The following is a 25,242-nucleotide window of genomic DNA, read 5'->3' on the forward strand; positions in this document are numbered from 1 at the left end:
TGTTGGCAATATTAGCGCAACTCCTTATTAAACCCCAATATTTAGTGAAAAATTTAATTAAATGCCCCAAAACACAACAAAATACCCATTTTTTTAATGAAATATAAAAGATGAGGTTACAATGAGTAAAACGATACCCAACATGCCAAAAGGGGTTAAGTAAAATGAATCTTAAACCAGAACTAAAGTCCACAAATACCTCTGCCAAGTGTGCTGAGAATGTACATGGAGCTGCGCATGGGCAGCTCAGTGTACATTCTAAAGATGATTGTGAACAAGCAGGTAAGTTTTATTTTAGTGCAGAAAAGTCACTTCTGCAGTAAAGAGCTTGTCTGCTTGCATGTTTTCACTTTTAGCCCTCGTTCACACCTGAACGTTTTGTAGCGCGTTCTACGCTCGACGAACGCTCTACAAAACGCTCAAAAATATAAATCCCATTGTATTCAATGGTCTCGTTCCCACCTTGGCGTATTTCTGCCCGTCCCTAACGCGCTACAAAACGGCCCACGCCTGAAAAGGTACATGTACTACTTTGGGCCGTTTTGTTGCGCGTTTCCATTGGGATACAGCCAAGTAGCCTTCGGAAACGCGCGACGGTCGCGCGACTTTTTACCGCGGATCGCGGTAAAAAAAAAGCGCAACAGACACGCATATGCAATACGCCTAGGTGTGAACGAGACCTTAGTTCCATTTTAAGTCTTTATACAGCTTGTTCTATGCATAATTTATATATGTACATGTGGATGTGGGACAGCTGTATTTGCGCATTACAAATACAGTTCATGCTGTGCTTCTTTTTTAGGAGTGCTACATTATGATTTTTCTGTCTCTATAACCCTTATACCATTGCATTGATGTGTACTTTTATGTTGGGTGTGTATACATTTTTAATGGCTCGTGTCATAAGAATCTACCATGACTTAATGTGTATGGGTATGTCAAGGGCTGGTGTTCAGTATGTAGTAGTAGTAGTACTTCTTTCTGAACTCCTTTTTTAATGGAATATTTCCTTTTCTTCCAGACGTTAGAAAGTATTGATGTGCACTGCTTCGGTCATTTACTGTATGAGATGACCTATGGAAGACCTCCTGATTCCATACCCGTGGACCAGTTCCCACCTGCACCGTCCATGTCCGTGGGTGAGTGTTCAATTAGGCAGTAATGTGGAATGAATGACTGCCTGTGTTAGGATCGGTTTTGTATAGACAACTTGTATGATATATTTGCAGCTTCTATTAAGGCATCTTTTCACTTTTTAATATTATTATTATTATTATTGAGATTTATATAGCGCCAACAGTTTGTGCAACTCTTTATAATATAAAGGAAGACAGTACAATTATAATACAATTCAAGACCAGATGGTTAGGAGGGGCCTGTCAGTGAGAGCTCACAACCTAAAAGGAAGGGACAAGTGATAGGCTGGGCACACACCTTACAACCATCGCAAGACTTTTGTCTTGCGATGGTTGTAAGGTAATTAAAAAAACGTACGATCTGCCTATCTCGGACAGGCAGATCGTGCTTGCTATGACCGCAAGCCCGCCCCTCTGAGGGGCGGGCTTCCGATGACCGCAATGCCGAACGGGCATTAAAAACTAGAACCTTTTTTATTGGTGCCTGTGTCGCTGTTGGGTAGATTTCATACCACTGTGTGTCACAATAACACGGTGGGGAGAAAGGAAGTCACCCTAATGGTGGCCATAGATGTATTGATAAGCAATTGATATGTATAAAATCTCTAAAATACATGCGGATTGTGTGCCAGAGACCAAAGTGTAACTTTCAATGCGTCACAAACGTAAAGACGGGTTTAATCAATTTGCAGCAAAAAAGATCAATGGCGGTTTATAAACTACATAATCTATAAATAGACCAATCGGAAGTTTAAAAAGGGTTGAAAACTGGACATTTTAATTGAGTTTAATTGAGTTTGAATGATTTGGGATGCAGCTGCCCTGATCGACCCATAGCAGTTGAAACTGGTACAGGTTTCGGTCAAAGATTGACCAATCGGCCATGTTTAGCAAATGATCGTGCGCCGATTAGATTGTTTCCTTCAAATCACACATTGATTGTTTCTTTTTATCAACACGTCTGTGGGCACCATAATGGTGAAAAATAAAAGTAAAAACCTGGAGGCTCTGACATTTCCTCATTTTACTATTAAATGCGCCTTGTGACACAGCAGGAAGTCAAGGGAAATAGGTCTATTGGAGATGCTATAAAAAGTTGACAAAGGTTCCGACCCCACTGTATATGAAATGGGAAAACATGGTCTGGAGTTCTGCTTTTAAGTTTTTAGATCCCGGTGACACACATTTTCCTTGCCGGAAAGAAGATTTAGCTCAAAGATAATTTTTGGCTACAGCGATATTGTGTAACTTCAGCTAATTAGGTCAGACTCGTAACATGCTTGTTCTTTCAGATTATTGCATAACAAACTTGTTCCCTTTTTATTTATTTATAGAAGCATTCACTATAAACGCTGCGGTGGCTGTGAAATAGGCAGACGTGTCAGTTTGTTCCAAGGCATGTGTGGAAACATCAGACAGGGCACTATGTGCAGTAGAAAGGGTCAACATAATGCAGTAGACAGGGCGTCAAAGCTGTGGTGGTGGTGGGGGGGCCTCTGCATCATCTGACAGCCAGGGATGTCACTGGTTGGCAGGAGCTGAGCGGGATGCCGGCCAAAAGAGTGCCCCTGTTGTATGGCCCTTACATATCTCTCCGCTGGGCTCTTAACAACCTGGGAAGCTCTGGCTATAAAGGGTGTAGCAGGCACATTGTGCAGCAGAGCCGCCATGCTGCTTTGCCTTTCGCACTCCCCATGTGACCGACCCAAGGAGATGTCAGGCTGCCTCATCATAGAGACCACCCTTGCCACCCTTGCAGTAGGTGCCAAATGGGACCTATAGCAACCAATTGTGTTTCACAATTGTGTTTTTTAGTGTTTAGGTCATAAAATGAAAGCTACCATTTAATTGTTATAAAAACAAGAATATCTAGAGTGGACATACATAATCCAGCCTCAGATCAGTGTGCAAAGGGTCAAATGTTAATCCAATGAGAACACAACAATCATTTTTTCCAGCTTACTGTAACAGTCTAGAAAAATCCCACTAGTATTCTAGAAGAAAAGCAACAGGCAGAGGTTGCATTCAGAGTGCAATACACATTTTTAAAAATAGGTGTCCAGGGGTGCTTGGGTTAAAACGTTTACTGCGAATCAGTGCGCTCGCTGCCTGTTGCTTTACTTCTCAATAAATTGTTTTGTATCTTTAAATTTTGACTCTCCACAACTGTTTGGTCAGCAGGATCTCCACATGTTACCTGCCATGGTGTAAAGCTCAATTCCAGTTTTGTACTCTACCGCCTTCCATTAGGCCCCCTCACATTTAAAAAAAAACCTGTACATGCATACCTTTCTTAGTTGGTCTTTGGCCAGGTCACAGTACATCATGGACCCTCTTGTTCCTCCATCATTAGGCAGTGCTTAATGCTGTAGATGATGGTACCAAGCAGTGACGGGAGTGCTGTTCTCTGCAGCATTCTTCTGGTAGCCCAGGGCGGTTTGATGTGTCGCATCGGTTTTAGCTGATGGAGTCCTTTTAGTTGAAAGTTGAAAGTTGCCATGACAAAGCGTTGAGGTGTGGTAATGATGTGATGAGTGTGCATGATTCCTTGGGCTCCTAGGAAGTGGGTCAAATGGTGCTAGCCTGGAAAAGAACCAGTACTGGAGTGCAGTTGTGTGGGGGACAGCACCAGAGGATATAAGTATTGCAGCCAGAGATGTTTTTTTTTTTTTAAAGAGCTGGGCAATGTATTTTTAAAATGAAAAAGAAACCTAGAAGTGGGCTTTAAGACAAAACCAGCTCTTATCCTCATCTTACTTGTTATGCTATCTTAGTTGCCCAGGTCATTAAAGCAAACCTAAAGTCTGCTACAATGATGTGACCTGTCTCGTCTACGACATTTCTATCTCCAGCTAGCCTTCTGCTGGGTTCGGTGTCTTCAGGAAACTTTATTGGCTAGTCCGGGATGACGTAACTCCCCACACATGCGCATGGGAGTTAAATCATCCCGGCACCAAAGGCATGCTGAGATTGTGCACTGTACAGTGAGCTGTGTATGCAGGGCTTAGTGTTCATGCTGAAGAAGCAGACAGGTAAAATGAAGAGCCTTCTGCAGTAAGAACCTGCTAACATGTAGACTATAGTTTACGCTTTAACATCTCTATGAACTAGAAATTACGTTTAGGGTACTGAAAACAATAACCATAGTTGTCTTACATAACAATGGGGATTTTTGCAAAGAGAGATAAAAATGACAACCACTGGGGTCTGGAAGAGCTGCTGTTTTTCATTAAGGAAGGAGAGGTAGTGTAGCTTTATTAAAGGTAGTAAACATTCTTTAAACATTTGAGCTCTGAGACTTCTGTATTGTGCTCCTCTATAAAATGGGTGTTTATTCATACATTATTTGTTGCTATTTACATTGCGAGTATAAAATGTCCACATTGTATTTCAGTGTCTGTTCTGGAGTCCATTCTGTCCTGCGAGACCTGTAAATCTGGCATGCCTTCCGTGTCCCAGCTCCTACAGATGCCGTGAGTCTCTCCATCCTTGTGTTCTCATTAATGACCTTAAAGTGTGTGTGTCAGCCTTAACATAAACCTCGTATTTCTTGTGCCCCTCACATCAGTTGTAATTCTTCTGAATGAAGCAAGGGCAAATCACACTTCCTTTCTGGTGATTCCAGACTATGCTAACCACGGAGGAAGATTTGTGGTAGCACAGTCAGGTTGCATCCCTTCTTTTTTCAGTAGGGCCTGTAGGATGCCCTGCTGACACACAACAGAGCTGTTTCTGAGCTCTATATTGTGCACAGCAAATTATCACATACCTGACTGGAGACTCAGATGAGAAGGGGGCTGCCAGTACACCTCTTGTCCCACACCTCTGGAAGTAGTGACAGGGGATGTAAGGTCAGAGCGGAGCACAGGTGCCGATACTGGTGGCTGGCTGGTTCTTGAGGAGGCGCTTGAGTGCGTTCGACCAGCTGGTGAATCGGGAGGACACCGGGACCTCTTGAAACCAGAGCAGGCAACGGGGTATAAGGGCCAACGGAGCACTGGTAGGATGTCATTGCTCAGGATGCTGATGGAGGGATCCACCAAGTGGCAGACCAGGAGGGAAGTCAGGTTAAGCCGAGGTCATACACAGGGAGCCAAACCTTGAGGTGCCGAATCACAAATCAGGAGCACGGTCAGGAAATGGAAGCCAGGGTCATACACGGGAGATCAGAGAGCAGAGGTACCGAATTAGGAGGAGGAAGCGAAGTCAATTGGTCACAAGCCGGGTTCACACACAGGAAGTCAGGATACAGGGGCAAGCTAAAGACCACTCAGCAACTTGGTTATGGCTTCATGTCTGTTTAAATAGGATAGTGTGCACGCTAATGAGCGTGCACCTGTGCGCTAACGAGCGCGTTTCTGCGTGCTCACGTACATGCGCTATTGTGCATAAACGTTCCAGTACGCGTGGGTTAACGTGCATTTTCCAGGAACTTTGGGCAATGGAATGCATGCTAGTTTGCGTGCACGTTTTTGAGCAAGAGTCCATCTGCAAGTAAGTCTCTGAAACAAACAATGGATGGGTGGAGGTTCTAAGCAGTGAGACATCCAACTGTTGTCATTGGCCTGCATGTCAGGTGGCTTTCCGTTTTCTCCTGACTAAATGGTAGATTATAAGAACGGTTTGTTAAATAAAATCAATTTACTTGATTGGACTCAGGCTGCATACTACTTCCATGACCAGCAAATGTGGAAACAGAATCCAGTTACCAAAGGGACCATTTATTGATCCATATATTTATTACCAAACAGAATCATTCATGAGACACTGATGAGTGCTGAAAAACCTCAATTTAAGGTAATAACAGCCTGAGATCTAAATGTTTGGAAGTTTGTGATTCTTTAATTTTTTTGTCATGGTCTGGATGTCTTTTTGTGGTGCATTTTGAAAAACACATGTAGGCAAACTACATATCTTTTACATTATCATGTGGATTAGGAGTTAAAGCAGAATTCCGGGCAGATTTTTTTTAACCCTTACAGTGGGGCTACCTCTGCAAGGGTTAACTACTCACGGTTTTCTAGGTTCAAAAATTCCATTTATGAAACGTATAACTTTTTTTTTTAGCACCTAGACAAAAACGAATATTTAACTCTTGCAGTACGGGGGTAGCCCCACTGCCAGGGTTAAGAACACTTTTGCCTGGAGTTCTTCCTTAAAGAGAGATGGAATCTCAACTGTCATTGTGGGACAAGTTGTAGTGAAATTGTATTGTTTTTCTCCAACGTTTGCTTCCATCTCGCTTTCTGCCAGCTGCCTAGTGAGATTTGTATCCATCAAAGGCTGGTGGGACCTGGTATTCCATGGGAAAGGCGTTTTTTTTTATTCCCTGATCAGGTCATTATATTGTAAGTGCAATTTTTTATTATTTTGTTCATTTTATTACCACTAGATAGAGCTGAAGATCATAGAAACAAATACTTATTTCCTATTTTCCTATGATCCTCGGCTCCATCTAGTGGCCATAATGCATAATTATAATGTTATACTAATAACATCTGTTTGTGCCTCTAGTCACACAAAACCAACGTACATGCAGGACTCATCGCTCTGCAAATTTTTAATAAATAGATCCTATATAGTATGTCTCTTGTGTAATTAAAAGCCTCCTTGTTTGCACATTTTTAATTCTTATGTAACATTTCACTTTAAGGGCTCTTTTATGCCAAGTGTGTTGACCTGAGACTCAATGCAAGGACACAGCAAGTACTATTGCTGTTTATGTGCCCGGTTTACACTAAAGCATTGCACTGCGGAATTGTAGAGATGCTGCATTATTTGCACAAAAAAACATTACAATGTAGATCAATGCATCACAACATGCTGCATAGAGCTGCAGCTAACGATTATTTTCAAAATCGATTAGTTAGTCGATTATTATGTTCGATTAATCGGTTAATCGGATAAACCATAAAATAGAGTTAAAAAAAAAAGGCTCCAGTGATGGGACTACTAGTTTGTATATTGAGGTTGTAGTCCATCACAGGAGCAAGCTTGGAGCAGTGGAAGTAAAAAAGAAAAAAGATAGTGTGGTGTGCAATATAGTGAAATGGAAAGTGTAAAATTATACAGCAATGGATGCTGAATACCACCAGCTATAGAGGAATACAACAAATCCCAGCAATAGTACATAATAGCTGGCGACATTCTGCATTGCGCTGTATAATGTACTATTGCTGGGTTTTGTAGTCCTCTATAAGCTGCAGCACATAGACGTTAAGAAAAAAGCAAGCATTGCAATGCGTTATAGCAATGCATTGCGGCACACATTCACACTATTACCCACACACACACATTATACACTCATTAACGCACTCTGTGTGGTGTGACTGTGCTCTAAATCTTTTGTGAAATGTTATTCCATCCCTGGCAAACAATTGCAGTCAGCTAAACTAGTTTATTATTGACCTCAGTTGACCGAGATTTTGTATTGTGTGTCCTGAATTTGTCAGTATGCACAGTGATTTCTGCTGGTTCATCTTCGTTTAAAAGAATGATTCAGGTTATACAATGTGGGCAGCACAGCGGCCTAGTGGTTAGCGCTTCTACCTTACAGCACTGAGGGCCCCTGGTTTGTATCCCGGTCAGGACACTATCTGCAAGGAGTTTGTATGTTCTCCCTGTGCTTGCGTAGGTGTCCTCCGGGTAATCTGGTTTCTTCCCACACTCCAAAGACATGCTGGAAGGTGAATTGGCTCCTGTCTAAATTGTACCTCGTATATATGCATGTGAAATAGGGGCTTTAGCTCCTTGAGGGCAGGGACTGATGTGAATGTTCTCTATGTAAAGTGCTGTGTAAATTGTCTGTGTTATTTAAATATATCAGAATTTAAAGCATGAGCGGGTTCCCGCAAGGTTTTTCCGCCACCTGCTGGCAGAAAGATGAAAGAACGTCCAAGACGGAAGAATTTGGTGGATGTAGCTAACATGCTGTTACTCTAAAGGTGTCTACAAACACTGATTGCAGCCCAGCCATGCATGCATCTCATTGGCTATGATCGTTGTACATATATACAAGTTTGTATATGCTAAACTTGCATGTTTGTGCCTATAGAGAGGGAAGGGAGAGCAGTGCAAGTACCAGCCTGTCACAAGGAAAATGATAGGCATCTTGGCTAATCAATTCTAACCCTCAGCAAACTCTGCCATCAAGCATCTTTCTCTCCCGGGCGGCTGGGAGAGTTGGGATGTGTACTCACCGGCCCAAGCTGCTCCATCGGGTAACGAAGGGAAGGGGGAGGAGTCCAGTGACGTCACGGACATCGACGTCACCGGACTCCTCTCCCTTCCCTTCGTTAGACGACTTGTGGAAGGGGGGAGGAGTCCGGTGACGTCGATGTCCGTGACGTCACCGGATCTCCGACGGAAGTCCCGGAAACCGGCGGAGAGGTGAGTACAGATCAAAAGAACTTTGATGGATTAAAATAATTTTGATTGATCAAAAAAATTAACGATTAATCGAGGGATTAATCGTTAATTTCCGCAGCCATTATATACATATATATATATAGGAAGGCCCTGCTCACAAGAAAAGGCAGGGTCAAGTGATAGAAAAGGTAATCACTGTTAGGGATGAGTCAGTGGAGAATGTAAAAGCTCAGTGTTTAGGCCGGGATCGGCTTCCCTAAAGGTTTCAAGGATCGCCCAAGGCAAACTTTGGCCCTCCAGCTTTGGTGCAACTACATATCCCATGAGGCATTGCATGACTCTGACACAGGCATGATTTCCAGAGGCAGGTGCATAGTGGGATTTGTAGTTTCACCGCAGCTGGAGGGCTGAAGTTTGCCTACCTCTGACCTAAAGACAGAGTAGCAGATAGCTGGATAGGTAGGGGTAGGGAGTTCCATAGGATGGGAGAGGCTCTAGAGTAGTCCTGGAGGTGAGGGAGCTAGAGAGCAGGAAGTCTTAGGAGAAGTGAGGACGACAGTTTCTGTGGTATTTTGAGACATGGTTGGGGATGCAGGTGGGGCAGAGCTGTGGACGGCTTTGTACGTTTTACAGATTTTGAATTGTAACCAGTCTTTATTTTTACAGATTCCTACCAAGTTAAAAGAAGCCCTCAAAACAGCCAAAGAATGTATAGAGAAGAGACTTGTAGAAGAGCAGAAATTGGTAATGTTCCTGAATTGTTATTGTATTTAGTATAGAGGTTGTGCTGATGTGGTCACGTATCACGTTCTCCTCCCTGTACTGTAGATGTACCAGCACAGACGACTGACTCGAGCACAGTCACATCACGGGTCAGAGGAAGAAAAGAAAAAGAGGAAAATTTTGGCAAGAAAAGTAAGTGAATGTGTAGGACAATATAAGTACAATAACTTTATTCTGTTCAATTGGATTTAAGATTTCCACTCTTGTTAGACTTAAATTTTATAACCTCTCTGTACAATTTCCCTTATTAGTAACTATGTATTATGTCCTGTGTAAACAATTCAGTCAACGTATAATTAATACCCAGCCAGGTAGGACCTCAGTCAGGGCAGTCCCCTTAATTAGGCAGCCTGAAGGTGGCCATACACTTTAAAACCATCGCAAGACCTTAGTCTTGCAATGGTTGTAAAGTAATAAAAAAAACGTACGATCTGCCCATCTTGGACAGGCAGATCGTACTCTCGATCATCGCAAGCCCGCCCCCCTGAGGGGCGGGCTTCCGATGACCGCAATGCTGAACGGGCAGTGTGCGCGTGCGCACACCGGCCCGTTCTGCATTTGTCTCCCGAGCACCCGAGCACCGTTCAAACCAGCTCGATTATCGTACGATCGCGGGATTTGCCGCGATTCTCGTACGAGAATCGAGCAGTGTATGGGCACCTTGAGACTGTTGCCTCAGGCGGCATCTCTTAGGTCACATGGGGAGAGCAGCAGGCGGAGCGGTATAGCCACTCTGTTGCACAATGTTTTCAGTGAACCTGCCGCCCCCTTTTCAGCCAGAGCATCCCAGGTTGCTAAGTGCCAGGCAGGGAGATGTGTAAGGCAACCTGGGACACTGTGGCTGGTGTCTTACTGAGCTGATGGCAGCCATTGACATCACTGGTTGCCAGGAGCTGGGCGGGACATGGGCCAGAACGGCGTAGTTACTCTCCACCAACACACCCACACTGAGCGCGTGCACCACCGGAACCATCCAACCTCCTCCCGACGGGACTCTGGCAAAAAGGAAGGATTGAGACACCCCTGATCACACTCCATAGTGAATATATTTTTGTAGGAAGGTTGTACAATCACATTGCAGTGTTTGTGGGCAGCTGTTGGCAAGTGTTATGCCTATACCATAGCGCTTCCTACACAGGCAATTGATTTTTTCCACCATTACAGATAAAAACCTTTAACTTTACATTTCCACTGTCATCTACTGAAGATTACCTGGCTTGTAGCCTCCTCTGATTGGCCATTTGTAGGGGACTAAGCAGTTCCTTTGCACTGGGATCTTTCAGGACCCATTCACAGCAGCAGGTATGCATAACACATACATGCTGTGATGCGTTGTTACATGCAGTTGGTTCTTTTCTTTTAAGTGACGCTTTATAAACTCTATGCAGAACTTTGTGTGCAACACATTTTTGTATGTTGTGCTGCCAAAAAAAAATGCAGCATTCCTACATTTTTCCCCTCACTAGTTTGGTGTGAACAAGACACATAAACAGCAGTTGTTTTTGCTGTGTCCTTGCACTGAGCCTGCGTGGATCATCTCATATCAGAGCAGCTCAACACAGCCATTGAAATATGTGCTCAGTCGGTGGTCCCTTCTTTATTTTACTCACATGTGCTAAAGCTGGTCCTACACTATGCAAATTTTGGCCGGTTCTTGATGAAATGATTGAAATTAGCACAGTGGGTGCTGCTTTCGGACGGCATGCCTCAGTCAGCTGATCAAAGGAGCTGGTTGGCCGGTTGAAATGTCACTTGTGTAAGCTGTTACAATACAGAATACAAGATTGTATGAAAATAGAACAAACATTGATCAGTGGGTTGGATGACGCTGGCCTTCAGTCTGGGGACATCTAGTGTCAGAGGACTGCAGGTGAAATCTCGAGACGGAAGCAGCAAAACCGATTTTATTTGATCCTTTAATCGGCTTTTGATTTGTATCTTATTTTTGGCTGGAGTCCAGCGTTAAGCTATTATTCCTCAGAAATGCCTCTCTGATTACGATTGATCATCCATAAACCATCTATCCCCCCTTTATTTCTCTAGAAGTCAAAGCGCACAAACTGCGATTCTGCAGAGGAGCAGTCGATAAAATGCAACAACTCAAATAATTCAGGTATGAAGCATCCTCCTTTTCCAACCGTATCATTGTCCCTTTAAAGTGAACCTGTGCCCAAACGATGTACGCTAAACTTTTTACGTATGCTGAACAAGCAATAAAAGAGCTCAGTCCTTATTCATCTCCGTACCTGTCGTCATTATGGAGAAATGTAAAGTGTGTGTTACCCCCAAAAACTAAGATTCACAATATGTCATGGGTTACTTGTATAGGTCTTAGCAAATGTAGTCTGTTGAATGTGTCTGGTGAATATGGTAACCAAATAATATTTTCTGTTTTACAATGTGCATTTGGTGTACTGCTTTATTTTTCAAGCTTCGGAAAACACATTTATTGAAATCTTTTTTTATGGAGAACAGATCTTGGCAGATGCCAGTCCTCTAATGTAGCCATGTTAGAAACTTACTGAATCTGCTCTCTAGTCTTTGTGGATCTTTGAGAATGAATACTTTCACATTACAAGCAGCTAGAGAGGTCAGGGACAATCCAGTTGTGAATCGTATAGCATTTACAATGGTATCCTACAGCCCAGGCTTCCTATTCATTCATTGGCTGTGAGGTGATTGCCATATTAGTGGAGATCCAAGCTATTAACAGGCAGTTCTTCCTGTTCCTAGATCCCGCCCCCCTGAGAACACCATCAATGTCACCATTAGTGATGCCCCCGGGTTCGATTGGACATTTGCTGAACCCAAATGTCCATGTGCACTGAACCTAGGACCCCCTAGCGCAGAGCATCATTGATTGTCGGGACGCTTGTGGCTGCGCAGTGCAGTATCATTGGTTGCTAGGATGCAGATGGGCACACCATGACAACCAGTGATGCTGTGTCCTAGTGACCAATAATGCTGTGTACCCCGGCTGCTAGAGTCCTAGCATCCAGTGATGCCATGCAGGGCACACAGTATCATTGGTTAATAGAATGTAGACGGGCACCCCATGACAACCAGTGATGCTGTGGAGCTGCTTGTGTCCTAGTAACCAATAATGTTGTGTACCCCTGCTGCTAGAGTCCTAGCAACCAGTGATGCTATGCAGGGCACACAATATCATTGGTTAATAGGATGTAGATGAGCACACCATGCCAACCAGTGATGCTGTGAAGCCACTTGTGTCCTAGGAACGAATAATGCTGTGTACCCCAGCTGCTAGGACACAGCCAGAGGCTTGGCGGGCAGGTGAACTGGCCAAATTGTTTTCCAGGTACTCGAACTGTGAACAGCTTGGGTACTAGAAACGATCATGAGTTCAACCCGAACCCACAACTCAATACCTAGTCACCAATACAATTAGACAATTAGAATTAAACAATTAGAATTAAAGTGGACATAAGCGGCAGTAAAAACTTGACAGGGGGTCTAAGCCTTTAATAATAAAAATAGTTGATTTCATCGCAATGACTTCTCATTGTTTATCATCAGGCTCTGGAACGAGTTCTCCTCTCACCTCACCGTCATCTCCTACCCCACCTTCTACAACAGGTCAGTAATATGCACTCTCCTCTTCTCCTCAATCCTTTTATGTTCCATGTCAATTGGAAAGTCGCTACGACTTCGCCTTCCTCATAAAGTGTCTGAATGGAGAACTCTGCTTTATGTGCTTGGAAACAGCACAAACTTAGGGAGATTTTGATTGGTCAATATAAAGAACACGTTATTTTTTCAGAGACATTCATAGATGAGGCTCTTTGTGATTGTGTACATTTGAAGCGAGTCATAGCAAGCAGCGGTTTTAGAAAAGGCTGCATAGACACTACCTGCAGTAGAGGCGGTTACCTCTGTCTGGTGCAGGGGTAGGCAACTCCGGCCATCCAGTTGTGGAACTACAAGTCCCATGAGGCATTGCAAGACTGACCGTTACAGGCATGACACACAGAGGCAAGTTGGATTTGTAGTTAAAGTACACCTGGAGGGCCCTAGTCTGGTGGGTCGCACTCAGCATGGTAAACGTTGGCTTTGAAGCAGGGTAAGATGTCGCTGATCTAATCTGATCATATCTCCGAGTGCATGATAGTCACATTGTGTTCTCTAAATGCTGCGTGCACCATAGTGCAGGGCTATGCTGGATAAAGGGGAATCAGTGTATGTAACTAGCTGAGATCAGAGTAGACATCGCAGAGAAAAAAATGCTATTTGATGAGTCAATTTAAAGTGGAATTTCAAGCAACTGATTACAGTTCTAAATTACCCAGTTAAAATATTTGTAGTTCTGCACAATCAGCTTTGTGATTTAAACACGTCTGCCACACAGTCGGGAAGATCACTCTACTACGTCTTGGTTCAGCATAACTGTTTCCTAGATCCTCTCTGCTAATTGAACAGAAGTGATGATGCTCATTAATGGCCCAGGAGGAGAGGCTGAAACAGGAAATATGTGGCGCCTGCCTGGCTGCGCAGTGTGACGGAGGTTTATCAATCACCAGGCTGGCTGTACAGAATTACAAATCCTTTTGCAGGTATAACAGAACATATATGACTCTGTATGTAGCTGTTTGCGTGGCTTATACTTAAAACCCGACATCACAGAACACAGAGGAATTCACCAAGTGCACAACACAGTCCCTAAATGCTCGGGACCTGTTAGGCCACAATTGCACCTACTGTATGTGCTTTGAATTTCTGTCGGTTACTGCTCTGTGCCGTACTGCAGTGATTTGTCCTCGAGGTGTACCGAAAAGTGTTCCTTAAAGAAGAACTCCGATCTAACCAAAAAAATATTTTCGATGCCGAGTATGTTTATCATTTTTAACCTCTTGCCGTCCGCCCGTAGTAAAAAAACGGACGGACGGCACTGCAGCATCTGCGGGTTGCCGTCTCCAGACGGCAATTTTTTTCTGCTCGCGCGCGCCCCCTAGCGGGCACGCACGGGCAGAAAAGACCCGTCCAATGCGAACACCCGGTACCGGGTGTTTCACATATAGGCGATCAGCGGGTCCATAGCCTGCCGATCGCCTATATGTGCTCGTTTGCGTCCGCCCCCTGACCCCTCACCTTGAATCCCGGGATCCGCTGCCCCATCTGCGGCCCGGGATCGGCTCGGAGGGCGTCAGGAGGAGGAGGACGGGAGATCAGCTCCTTGCTGATCCCCGTCCGGGCTGTGAATGCAGAAGTGATGTGTATTACATCACTTCCGCATTCACCTGTCAGTCATCTGGAGAGAGAAGAAGCTGATAAAGCAGATCTCTGCTTTATCAGCTTCTTTTGGGGTCCATAGGTGATATTAGGGGTCCTAGAGACCCCTAATATCTCCATAAAGAGGACCTGTCAGTGTGCCTTTGCTATTATATAGGGGGTTGTTATCCCCCTATATAATAGCAATAACAATAAGTGCAAAAAAAAAAATATAAATAAAAAAAAAGAAAAGTAACACATAAAAAAATAAAATAAAATAAAAGCCACATATAAAAAAAGGGGAAAAAACCCCCCCAAAATGTTTAACTCCCCCACCCCCACGTTTACGCGCCTATAAACGTAAATACGCGTCCGGTGCCCCAGCGCGCAAAAATTACAATTGCGCTACACATGTTACATATCGCCGCGAACGTCGCAGTGAGAGCAATCATTTTAGGGCCATCAATCACTGATAACACTAAACTGATGAGCGGTAACAGCTTTTAAAGCGTCGCCTAGGGCCAATTTTGGGTATTATCGTTTTTTGAGGTTTCGCGCGCGCACGCAATTTTAAGGCTTGACATGTTTAGTGTCTTTTTACCCGACGTGACCCCATCTTTTATATTTTACCAAAAAATTGGGTAATAATAAATGTTTTATCATTTAATATAGGGGAAACTGTTTTTTTTTTTTAAATTTCGGTAATTTTTCCTTAATATAGTAAAAAAATAAAACCCCCAGTGGTGAATAAATACCACCAAAAGAAAGCTCTATCTGTCCCCAAAAAAGGGTATAAAATTCATTTCAGTACAGCGCTGCATGACGGAATAAATGTCAGTTAAAGTACCGCAGCGCTGAATACTGAAAAATGGCCTGGATGGGAAGGGGGTTTAACACCGCGGATGTCAACTGGTTAATTACCACATGACTGGTATGGAACAGGAATTGAAAACCCACATAGACAGTTAGGGGTCTATTTATGAACAATGCCTCTGTGAATATTCCTTTTGTGTGAATAGATGGACAAAACAAACGTTCTTGTTGTTATATTTTCTCGAATGTACTTTCAAAAGTTTTCTTATAATACCCCTTTATGGCCACTAGATGGAGCCGAGGAGCATAGGAAATAATTCTATATAGAAGTGGTTATTCTCCTCATCGCCATCTAGCGGCCATAATGCGGTGTTACAAGATAACATTCGACTTGTACAGAAAATATAAATGTAATTTTGTGCATCCATTTACGCAGAACAAACATTTACAGACATTTGCAAGGTCAACGGCTCTGCAAGTTGTTTATAAATAGACCTCTTAGTGTTTTTTAATGGACAAGCTGGTCTTTTTTTTTTTTCCCCGAAACAGCATATTGAATGTATAATCTATAGCAAGCTTAGATGCAGATAGTGCTTTGCGGAGTTCTTCCTTAATGATATACTTGGCATGAACTGACCTGTTGATGATTTGTACGTTTGTTTTCCCAGAACCCCAGTGAGGTAAGTGCCTTCCTTTTTAAACTACTGACGCATTTGTCCTCTGTGCAGCCGAGCCATCTTGGTCCGCTTTTACCCTGAAACATCCATCCGCTGCTACTGCCTACTCAGCTCACTGCCCGCTGCTGTCATATACGCTGTGTGCTCGGACATTGTACTCCTTGATCATTTTGTATTGGAACATTCTGCTCTTGTCATGTATGGGTACCCATGCTTCTCCATATAATGCTGAGTGTGCTATGTGCTTTTACAATAAAGCTTAGCTCCATCTTTTCTGTCTGGTCAGCATACATGTTAGCCATGAATGTCGGTGGCTAAGCTCAGATGAAATGTGTGACCCTTGGAGCAAGATGGCAGGCGGTTCCCATTGTTACATGGGATTGCATGACTAATCATCAGAAGCTGTATTCTGTTTACATATGTCATCATCATCAGTAATGGTATAGATCTCTGACATTGTTGTCTCCTTGCCAAATGAATGTTGTGGCTTCAATCACTGGCACCATATTGGCTATTTGATGGAGTGGACTACGCTTTACAGTAACTATTGCCTTTGTGTCAGTGAAGGTGGATTAATGCACTTCATATATTCAGAAATAATCATCCCAATGTAAACTTTATTTCCATATGGCATAAAAACTGTACACAAAAGATTGATGACACATTTCAGACTGAGGTGCAACCTGGCGGTGTTGGATGGACCGAGACATAATGTCCCAGAGGTGTTCTATTGGATTCAGGTTGGGCAATTCAATGGTATCAATTCCTTCATCCTCAAGGAACTGGCTGCATACTCTCGCCACATGAGGCCGGGCTTTGTCGTGCGTCAGGAGGAACCCAGGACCCACTGCACAAGCGTAGGGTCTGACAATGGGTCCAAGGATTTCATCCCGATACCTAATGGCAGTCAGGGTGCCATTGTCTAGCCTGTAAAGGTCTATGCGTCCCTCCATGGATATGCCTCCGCAGCCCATCACTGACCCACCACCAAAGCGATCATGCTGAACGATGTTACAGGCAGCATAATGTTCTCCAAGGCTTCTCCAGACCTTTTCACGTCTGTCACATGTGCTCAGGGTGAACCTGCTCTCATCTGTGAAAAGCACAGGGCGCCAGTAGCGGACCTGCCAATTCGGGTGTTCGATGGCAAATGCCAATCAACCTCCACGGTGCCGGGCAGTGAGCACAGGGCCCACTAGAGGACGTCAGGCCCTCAGGCCACCCTCATGAAGTCTGTTTCTGATTGTTGGGTCAGAGACATTCACACCAGTGGCCTGCTGGAGGTGATTTTGTAGGGCTCTGGCAGTGCTCATTCTGTTCCTCCTTGCACAAAGGAGCAGATCCCGATCCTGCCGATGGGTTAAGCACGTTCTACGGCCCTCTCCAGCTCTCCTAGAGTAACTACCTGTGTCCTGGAATCTCCTCCATGCTCTTGAGACTGTGCTGGGAGACACAGCAAACCTAGGCACGTATTGGTGTGCAATGCTGGAGGAGTTGGCATGCCTGTGCAACCTCTATGGGGTCCAGGTATTGCCTCATGCTTCCAGTAGTGACACTGACTCTAGCCAAATGCATACTAGTGAAAAAAACAGTCAGAAAAGATTAGTAGGGAACAAAAGGTCAGTGGCCTCCACCTGTAAAACCATTCCTGTTTTGGAGGTTGTCTCATTGTTGCCCATCTAGTGCACCTGAAACTGATTAACAACCCCCTCTGCTACTTAACAGACCTGATCAATATCCCAGGAGTTTCATTGACTTGATGCTATACTCTGATTAAAAAGTGTTCCTTTAATTTTTTTGAGCAGTGTATATATGTGTGTGTATGTATGTGTGTATAATATATATATATATGTGTGGTGTATGTATGTATATATATGTGTGTATTTTTGCGTGTGGAAGCTGTGTCATTTAGCTGAAAGCTCCAACAAAGAAAAAAAGATCATGAGATCTCCTCCTACTTCCTGTTGTCTCTCCAAGACAGGAAGTGAAGGAAAACCTTTCCAGTGGGATAAAGACAGAAACAAATTGAAATGGGTTTTAGTCATTCTCTACTCTATAAAAATTGGCTTTATACTTGACTGGGTGAGCTGCCTGTCCGTGCGCCCCTTACTTGTTCTAGGTTTGATTTGATCTAAGCGGTTTCCATTTTTTGCTTTTTCGGATGAAATGATAACATCTGTATGTTCTGATTCTGTGGACTAGCCGGTGGAATAGCATTAAACTTTACTGTCCATGGCCTGGCTAGGACACAGTATCAGAATGTGGCTGTTGCCTCACTTCAGGTCAGTTTTTTACTATAGAGAAGGGGATTCACATCCAAGTTTGTGAGCTAAACCAATGATTGTATTTACTGAGGCTGAAATATTTCCGTAATTGTGTTTGGACCGATTATATAGTCTTATAAAGTTACTTCTTTTTCTTTCTAAACCAATGTTCTTCAAGAACTAAAGAGACTATCAGATTATGAAGGACATTCTCTATGAATGTCAATTCAATATGGATGAATGACATTCATTGACTCAATAAATCTATACTGAACATTAAGGGCTCGTTCACAACAGTTGCAGTGCGTTCCGGCCGGACCGGTGCAATCAGAATGCTGCAAGCACTATTTTGATCGCACTGGACCGCAGGCACAATGTGCCTCGCGATCCCGTGCGGGCGATCGCATTGCGGCCGCAGGGCGTGGCTACGGTGCTATTCACTTCAATGGCCCGCCACACCCCCTCCTGCACCACTAAAAAGTGAGCTGGCCGCAATGCGAGGCAGTGCGTTCGGGCCGGAACACACTGCAACTGGTGTGAATGGGCCCTTACACCTACTTATGGTGCTTTCACTTTGTACACATTATTTGGATCACTTTGGGGTCCCATGAGATAGAGTGCCGCCTTTTGCCACACAGCACTAATGGTAAGGGTTCCGGTTAGGGTTTAGGGATTCAGCTGAGAGACAGGAAAGGTCACAGTCCAGGAGTCAGGAGGACTCCACCCAGAAGTCAGAGTAGAGCCAGGTGCTGCGTGTGTGCTGGAGGCACAGGACAGACAGTCGGGGAGGCTGAGAGAACTAGTGAGGCTGAAGGAGCCAAGAGCATAGAGGCCACCAGTGTAAGTGTGGGATAGCATTACAGTGACGTCTAGTCTGAAGAGAAACCGGTGGGTGGAAACAGCCAGACGGCCAAAGTAGAAGCTGGGGGCTGAACTTGTGTTTTTTTTGGCAAGTAGTGCATGCATGTTATACTGAACAACCCTACGAGGGTATCCGATGTGGATGAGTGGACCGCATCCTTATAAGTGCTCACCATATGTGCTAATATCCCCAGAATATCACAATACATATACTGTACATGGCATGCATGTGACTAAATATTCTATATTGAACTCCGTTCTTAGAGTGGCATTCCATTCTTCTTTTCTGTAGCCTTGACCCGAATGGCCTCCTTGTGGCCCTTTTGTTTATTTGGAGCACCGTCACCGGGATAATATGCCCCGTGCTATACAATCTCTTCATCCAAGAGAAATACAATACAGTGCTTGGATACACATCTCATCTACAGTTTTACACAAGTGTATGTTGATGTCTATAGCAGCGTTGGAGGGATTCCCATCCCTTCCTGTCCTGGTGTCACCCTGTCTGACCCCGACATACAGGGTCCCAATATATGGTGTCTCAAGTGAAAAAAACATGTTTTTATTGTTATTTATGTCTTTGTTACAGAGATTTCCCCTCCTGTCCAGGTGACAGGATAGGAAGTGAGGGAGAGACGGCAGTAAAAAACAATCAGAGGTTTTAATCCTTCCCCGTGCTGTCCCCTAAAAAATCACCTCCACTGACTGTATGGGGCGTATTTAAAAAGCAGTGAATATGATACTGGGCACACATTCACTGAAGGTGAATCTTTCTGGTGCATGTTTTTACTGTTTGTGATTGCTGACATTTACTGCTTCATAACTATGCCCCGATGTGTTGTGAATATTGTCATTAATACCGCAATAATGATCAGTGTCTTTCTCTCTCCCCTCCGCTGTCTCTCTTTATTGTAGAGCATGCGTCATTTGCAATGTGAGTTATCGGTAAAGTAAACCTTCATTTTGTCACCTTCACTGTCATGCCTTATGGACAGTGCCGGACATTACGCCATCATCAGCCTTTTGTATGATCTATCATTTATTATTGGCAAAGCTCTACCCGCAAAACAAACATTTGCTTTGTGTCACTTTGTCATTTCTATTATTTGCAAACCATGTTCCCCACTTCAAAAACATCTGTGAAATGTGAAAACAAATGACTGATTGGTTAATTTACGTGAAAGTCACATGTACAATACAAGCATGCCTAAAACACACACACGAGGTTAGGCTGTCAGTTTGAATGCTGGGTCCCATTCTGTGTAACAGGAGCACTGATCACGTCTCTTATATGACTGAAGCCTGCAAGTAGCATTTAGAAATACATACAGGTGAAACTCGAATAATAATTAGAATATCGTGCAAAAGTAATTGCAGTAAGTGCTGCAAAAGGGGCCCAAACCAAGTACTGAGTACAAAATACATAGTAACAGTGATAGTTGCATAGTATTTGAGGCTGAATAAAGACACAGGTCCATCAAGTTCAACCTTTGTGTCTGTATGTGATTGTGTGTATACGAGTCCCTGTGTGGTCTAGTTTTTAGGAGTACCTGTACCCCTGTGTGTTGCGGTCTCTGAGCAAGGTATCTAAATGCTTTTTGAATGATTCAATAGCCTCTGCTGATACCATACTTGTGGCAGCGAGTTCCAGACCCTAACCGCTGTAACTGGAAAAAAAAGCCCCTACACCCCTTGTGGTTAAATCTTTTCTCCACCAGTTTTAGGTGGTGGCCTATAGTCCTTGTTGGGGAGTTTAGAGTAAACAGTTTATTGCTGATGTTGCCATCACCACCATGATCTTGTACATCAAAATCATATCCCCCCTTAATCGCCTCACTTTATGTGTAAACATGTTTAAATTTAGTAGCCGTGTCTCATAGCTCTGGTCCTCCAGCCCCTTAGTTAGTTTAGTTGCTCTTCTCTGGACTCTCTCCAGCTCAAGAACATCCTTTCTGTGGATTGGTGAGCAAAACTGGACGCATACTCCAGATGAGGCCAAACCAGCGATCTATAAAGTGGCACAATTAGAGATTTGTCTCTACAGTAGATTCCCTAGTTAATACAAGACAGTACTCTGCTCGCTGTGTGTGCCGCAGCCTGACATTGCATGCTATTGTTCAATCTGTGGTCTACTATGACCCCCGAATCTTTTTCCATTTCTGACTTCCCTAGTGGAGTTCCCATTAATGTGTATTCCGCTTGCCTGTTTTTGACCCCAAAATGCATTACTGTACATTTATCAACATTAAACCTCATCTGCCATATAGATGGCCACTCCCCTATTTTATCCAGGTCCTCCTGTAATGTTATAATGTCTACGCTCGTGTCCATTACCCTTCCATTTTTAGTATTATCTGAAACTTGGCTATTAACACCTTCCCCAATATCATTAATGAACAGGTTAAACAGTATAGGGCCTAGCCCGGACCCCCGGGCCACGCTACCCCACTCTCAACCATAGACCAATCATGATGTCATGATACATTTTGGTTGGTGCATATTTGGAAATCAGATCATTGTCCTGTGACCTGCACATAATTCCAGGTCCTGCTTGTCTCTAAACAAAGGATTATGAAATGATTCATTCTTAGTTAAGCTCAATCAGTTCTTACTATGTCTGTTCTCTTCATCATTAGCTATATTTTGCAGATTATTTTTTTACTTTCTATTTATTTTCTTTTTTATGTTTTAGACTTTTTTTCACTTTTGTTGTGGCAGCCATCTTAGGGACTGAATCCTTAGCTGTTCTAACAGACAAAACTCCAACAATTCCTGGTAGTGTCAGCATTTGCCCGCCCCTTTCTGCCATTTGCACATTCCTGTTGGCCAGTAAGCCAAGCCATCGTTGTGATAGGTGAATAGAAAAAGATGGGGGTGGGACAGAGTGGCAAGATTTAACGTCATCAGCAAGTGTTGGAGCTTTGCTAATCAGGTGGACCTGGAATTCAGCCATAGCATAGTCCTAAATGTTTTCCACTTGTTTTCCAATGTTTTCCAATCTTCCTCCATGTAGAACGATGGATTTTATATTGTTTGGAAATGGCCTTTGTAACCCTTCCCAGATTGATGGGCAGCAACAATGGCTTCTCTATTATTCGTTGAATGCATCTCTCTATTCATTGCTGATGTTTTGCCTCCTCGGCATTGTGTTAACACACACCTGAATCCCCCAGACCAGCAAACTGCTAAAACTTCGGCTTTTAGGGGGGGGGGGGTCACACCACAAAGGTCAGCCTTTGGAACACGCTGTATCGCAACCTAGCCGGCTGCCTGCATTCAAGAGCGGGAGGGGGTGTGGAGCTGCATTGAAGTCAATAACACTGCAGCACCCGAACGAGTTTTACATTTAGTGCCTGCGTTCCGGTCCAAGCTGACCACTCTGGAACGCACTGTTTGTGGTGTGCACCGACCCTTGTAGAGGTGGTCACACTCGCTGATGATCAATTAATCAAGGTAAATTGATTAGCAGCACCTGGCTGCTACTTAGCCCCTTAATTCCTATGGAAACAGTAAGGGTGTACTTAGTTTTTCACATAAGGCTTCTCCATTTTGGCTTTCTGTTTGTAAAATAAGTAATGACCCGTTATAATATGTCATGTGTTGTTCCTCTGAGGTTGTATTTACCTAAAGTTAAGGACCAGATGATTTTTATTATTTGCCGATAGTTAAAACCATAGAAATCAAAGAGGGTGTACTAGAGCTCCATCAACTCGCCCCACATAGTTATCACCTTTTGCATCACTTGCCTCATTGTACACAACCATGAGCAGGGCCCTCCTAACCATCTTCCATTGAATTGCATTGGAACTGTCTTTCTTTATTTTGTAACATGATGAGCTGACTGTTGGCGCCATGTAACTCCTGTATAATAATATTTGTAATAATTTGAATTGATCTCATTCATATACAATAGCCGTTAAAGCATATTCAAATGTAATTATAAAGGAGCAGGATGATGATGTAGGCTACTGCTTGTACCCTGATAATGCTGGGGGGCTCTATTACAGAAACAGGGACCCCAGCTTTCATGGTTGAACAATGGCTTACAAGCCACACCATTGCTCATTGTGACCAATTGGGAATGGGAATGGGTTAGGTCATAATGTAGCCATTAGAAATGAGGTCACTGTTTCTATAATGGACATCCCTGGGTTTTGAGGAGTTACCAGGACACTATGAAATAAAAGAACAATGCATGGAACAGAGGGAGATGCTGCTGGAATATTAGATTTAGAAATCCCACAGGTACGCTTAATGGATTACAAAGCTGTCAAACATTATGGGGCTGACTGTGTACACCTCACCCTGACCATTCCATATATTCCCCACACTGATCAACGTGGACGAGCCAGTGACCTTCTTCAAAGGCATTTGTGTCTTTTCTTCTAAGGCTGTAATGGAGAGGCTACATACTTGCATGGCTTCTTCATTATGGTATACGGAGAAAAGACCACACACACACGTGCATTACCTGCCGCCTAACTAGTGCAGCACTGTCAGCGTAGACCGTGGCCACTGGTAGAGGTTGCCATTTGATTTCAGCCGAGTAATGTGGAGTGTATATAGGATGATTTGCTATCCTTTAAAAAGAAGGTTGGTGATAAAATGTCCTGATATACAAATAATCACTGGAGAACATTTTTATATATTGATGTATGAAATATAATAAAGTAAGGATGAGTGAGCATGGAAAGTCTGAAAAAAAAAGATAAATACATGAATAACGCAACAAGTTTACCTACTGAATAATACACGTGGTTCCCCTTTAATTCTACCACGGGTGTGTGACTGTTGTATGATGATGGATATGAATAGTGTTTTTGGTCTTTTTCAGAGAAGAGGTTCCTGTGTTTCTGGAACTTTCCCAGTTACTATATAATGTATATAATGTATGAATGTATCATTTCAGTGCAATGGATGAATCCTCTCCGCTTGTTAGAAAGCATGTTTCTTATCATTAAAGATTTGTTTAATGATTTAACTCCTCAAACCTATTTAGAATAAACCTGTGGCCAGGCTGCACGGAGTAAACTAACGAATGTTTGTTAGTGGGACCTCCTGGTGGTAGATTCCTTTTATTTTTGGAGCACACAGGAGCCACAGATACTGAGCTATCATTGCAAATACGGACCACCCCCTGTGGTCAATGGCTCAGGTCTTCTCAAAGCAAGCCATTGGAGAAAACAGAAGGAGCAAGTCCGAGTTTTCAACCACTGAAGGTGATCCGTAGTTGCATATATGTTCTGGGTTCAAAGAATATGGCGTGCCTGTCCGCTGTCCAACCTGTGCAGGTTCACTTTAATGGTGGCCCCCCACCAGCAACACAATCTCACCTTCCCTTTGCTTCTCAACCATTCCGTTTGGCTGCCATGAAAGGAGAAAAGCTGCCAGTACTTTCTGGTATTGTGGACCATGTGACAGCACTGGTGCTAAGCACTAAGCGCCTTATTCTTTCGTGGGGGGGTGGGAAGTAGTCTACCTTGTATAAGATGTCAGCTTAAAGGGTAAGTGAACCCGAACAATGAACTGCTCTATTTGATCCCTTTTGGTCTGTCAAATATACTCTTAAAATCATTGATCCTGCCAGAAACCTTGTAAGCTGATAACTTCCTGTGTTCTCCGGCTTCCTGTATTGTGAGGATGTTTCTTGGGATATGAATGAGGATTGTACATACTTTTAGTATACCATAGTAATGGGTTACATACCACATTACAGCTGTATCGATCATTTAATTCAGTCTTTATAATGTTATATCATTAATATTGTAATCTAATTTTTACTACACAGGTAATGCAACATCTCTGATACCAGCACCTCCGCCGCCGCCACCACCACCACCACCACCTGCGCTTCTCCCTCCTCCAAGCAAGGATGTGCCAACGCAGTCGGTCACCCCTTCGGTGAATGGTACAGACCGTGGAGCCTTACTCAATTCCATCAAAAGCTTCAAGAAAGGAGTGCTGAAAAAGGCTGCGACCAATAACCACACCTCCCCACGGATCAGCTGAAATCGGCAATTGATCTGCATCTGGGCGCAGGCACCAAATGTGGGGTGTTATATATATTTATATATGTGTGTATATATATATATATATATATATATGTGTATATAT

General features: G+C 43.5%; 1 protein-coding gene and 1 long non-coding RNA gene across 3 annotated transcripts in view; one reads left to right on the top strand and one right to left on the bottom strand.

The window, feature by feature from the left end:
• PXK (PX domain containing serine/threonine kinase like) overlaps positions 1-25,216 on the top strand; it is a 74,989-nt gene extending 49,773 nt beyond the window's left edge. The window contains exons 11-18 of one of the 2 annotated variants that reach the window (XM_018562464.1): positions 1,022-1,139; positions 4,531-4,609; positions 5,888-5,933; positions 9,171-9,248; positions 9,333-9,419; positions 11,331-11,400; positions 12,825-12,884; positions 24,917-25,216. In XM_018562464.1, the coding sequence (XP_018417966.1) occupies positions 1,022-1,139; positions 4,531-4,609; positions 5,888-5,933; positions 9,171-9,248; positions 9,333-9,419; positions 11,331-11,400; positions 12,825-12,884; positions 24,917-25,137 (759 nt within the window). In that variant the 3' untranslated portion in view covers positions 25,138-25,216. The remainder of the gene's footprint in view (positions 1-1,021; positions 1,140-4,530; positions 4,610-5,887; positions 5,934-9,170; positions 9,249-9,332; positions 9,420-11,330; positions 11,401-12,824; positions 12,885-24,916) is intronic. The other variant, XM_018562465.1, reaches the window with a different exon arrangement.
• LOC108791865 overlaps positions 4,535-25,242 on the bottom strand; it is a 22,431-nt gene continuing 1,723 nt past the window's right edge. The window contains exons 2-3 of the long non-coding RNA XR_001941526.1: positions 12,493-12,500; positions 4,535-4,615 (exon numbers count right to left, since the gene is read on the bottom strand). This is a non-coding gene — a long non-coding RNA (uncharacterized LOC108791865). The remainder of the gene's footprint in view (positions 4,616-12,492; positions 12,501-25,242) is intronic.

Source organism: Nanorana parkeri, unplaced genomic scaffold, assembly GCF_000935625.1.
Source record: "Nanorana parkeri isolate BGI_ZX_2015 unplaced genomic scaffold, ASM93562v1 scaffold578, whole genome shotgun sequence".
Taxonomy (NCBI): Eukaryota; Metazoa; Chordata; class Amphibia; order Anura; family Dicroglossidae; genus Nanorana; species Nanorana parkeri.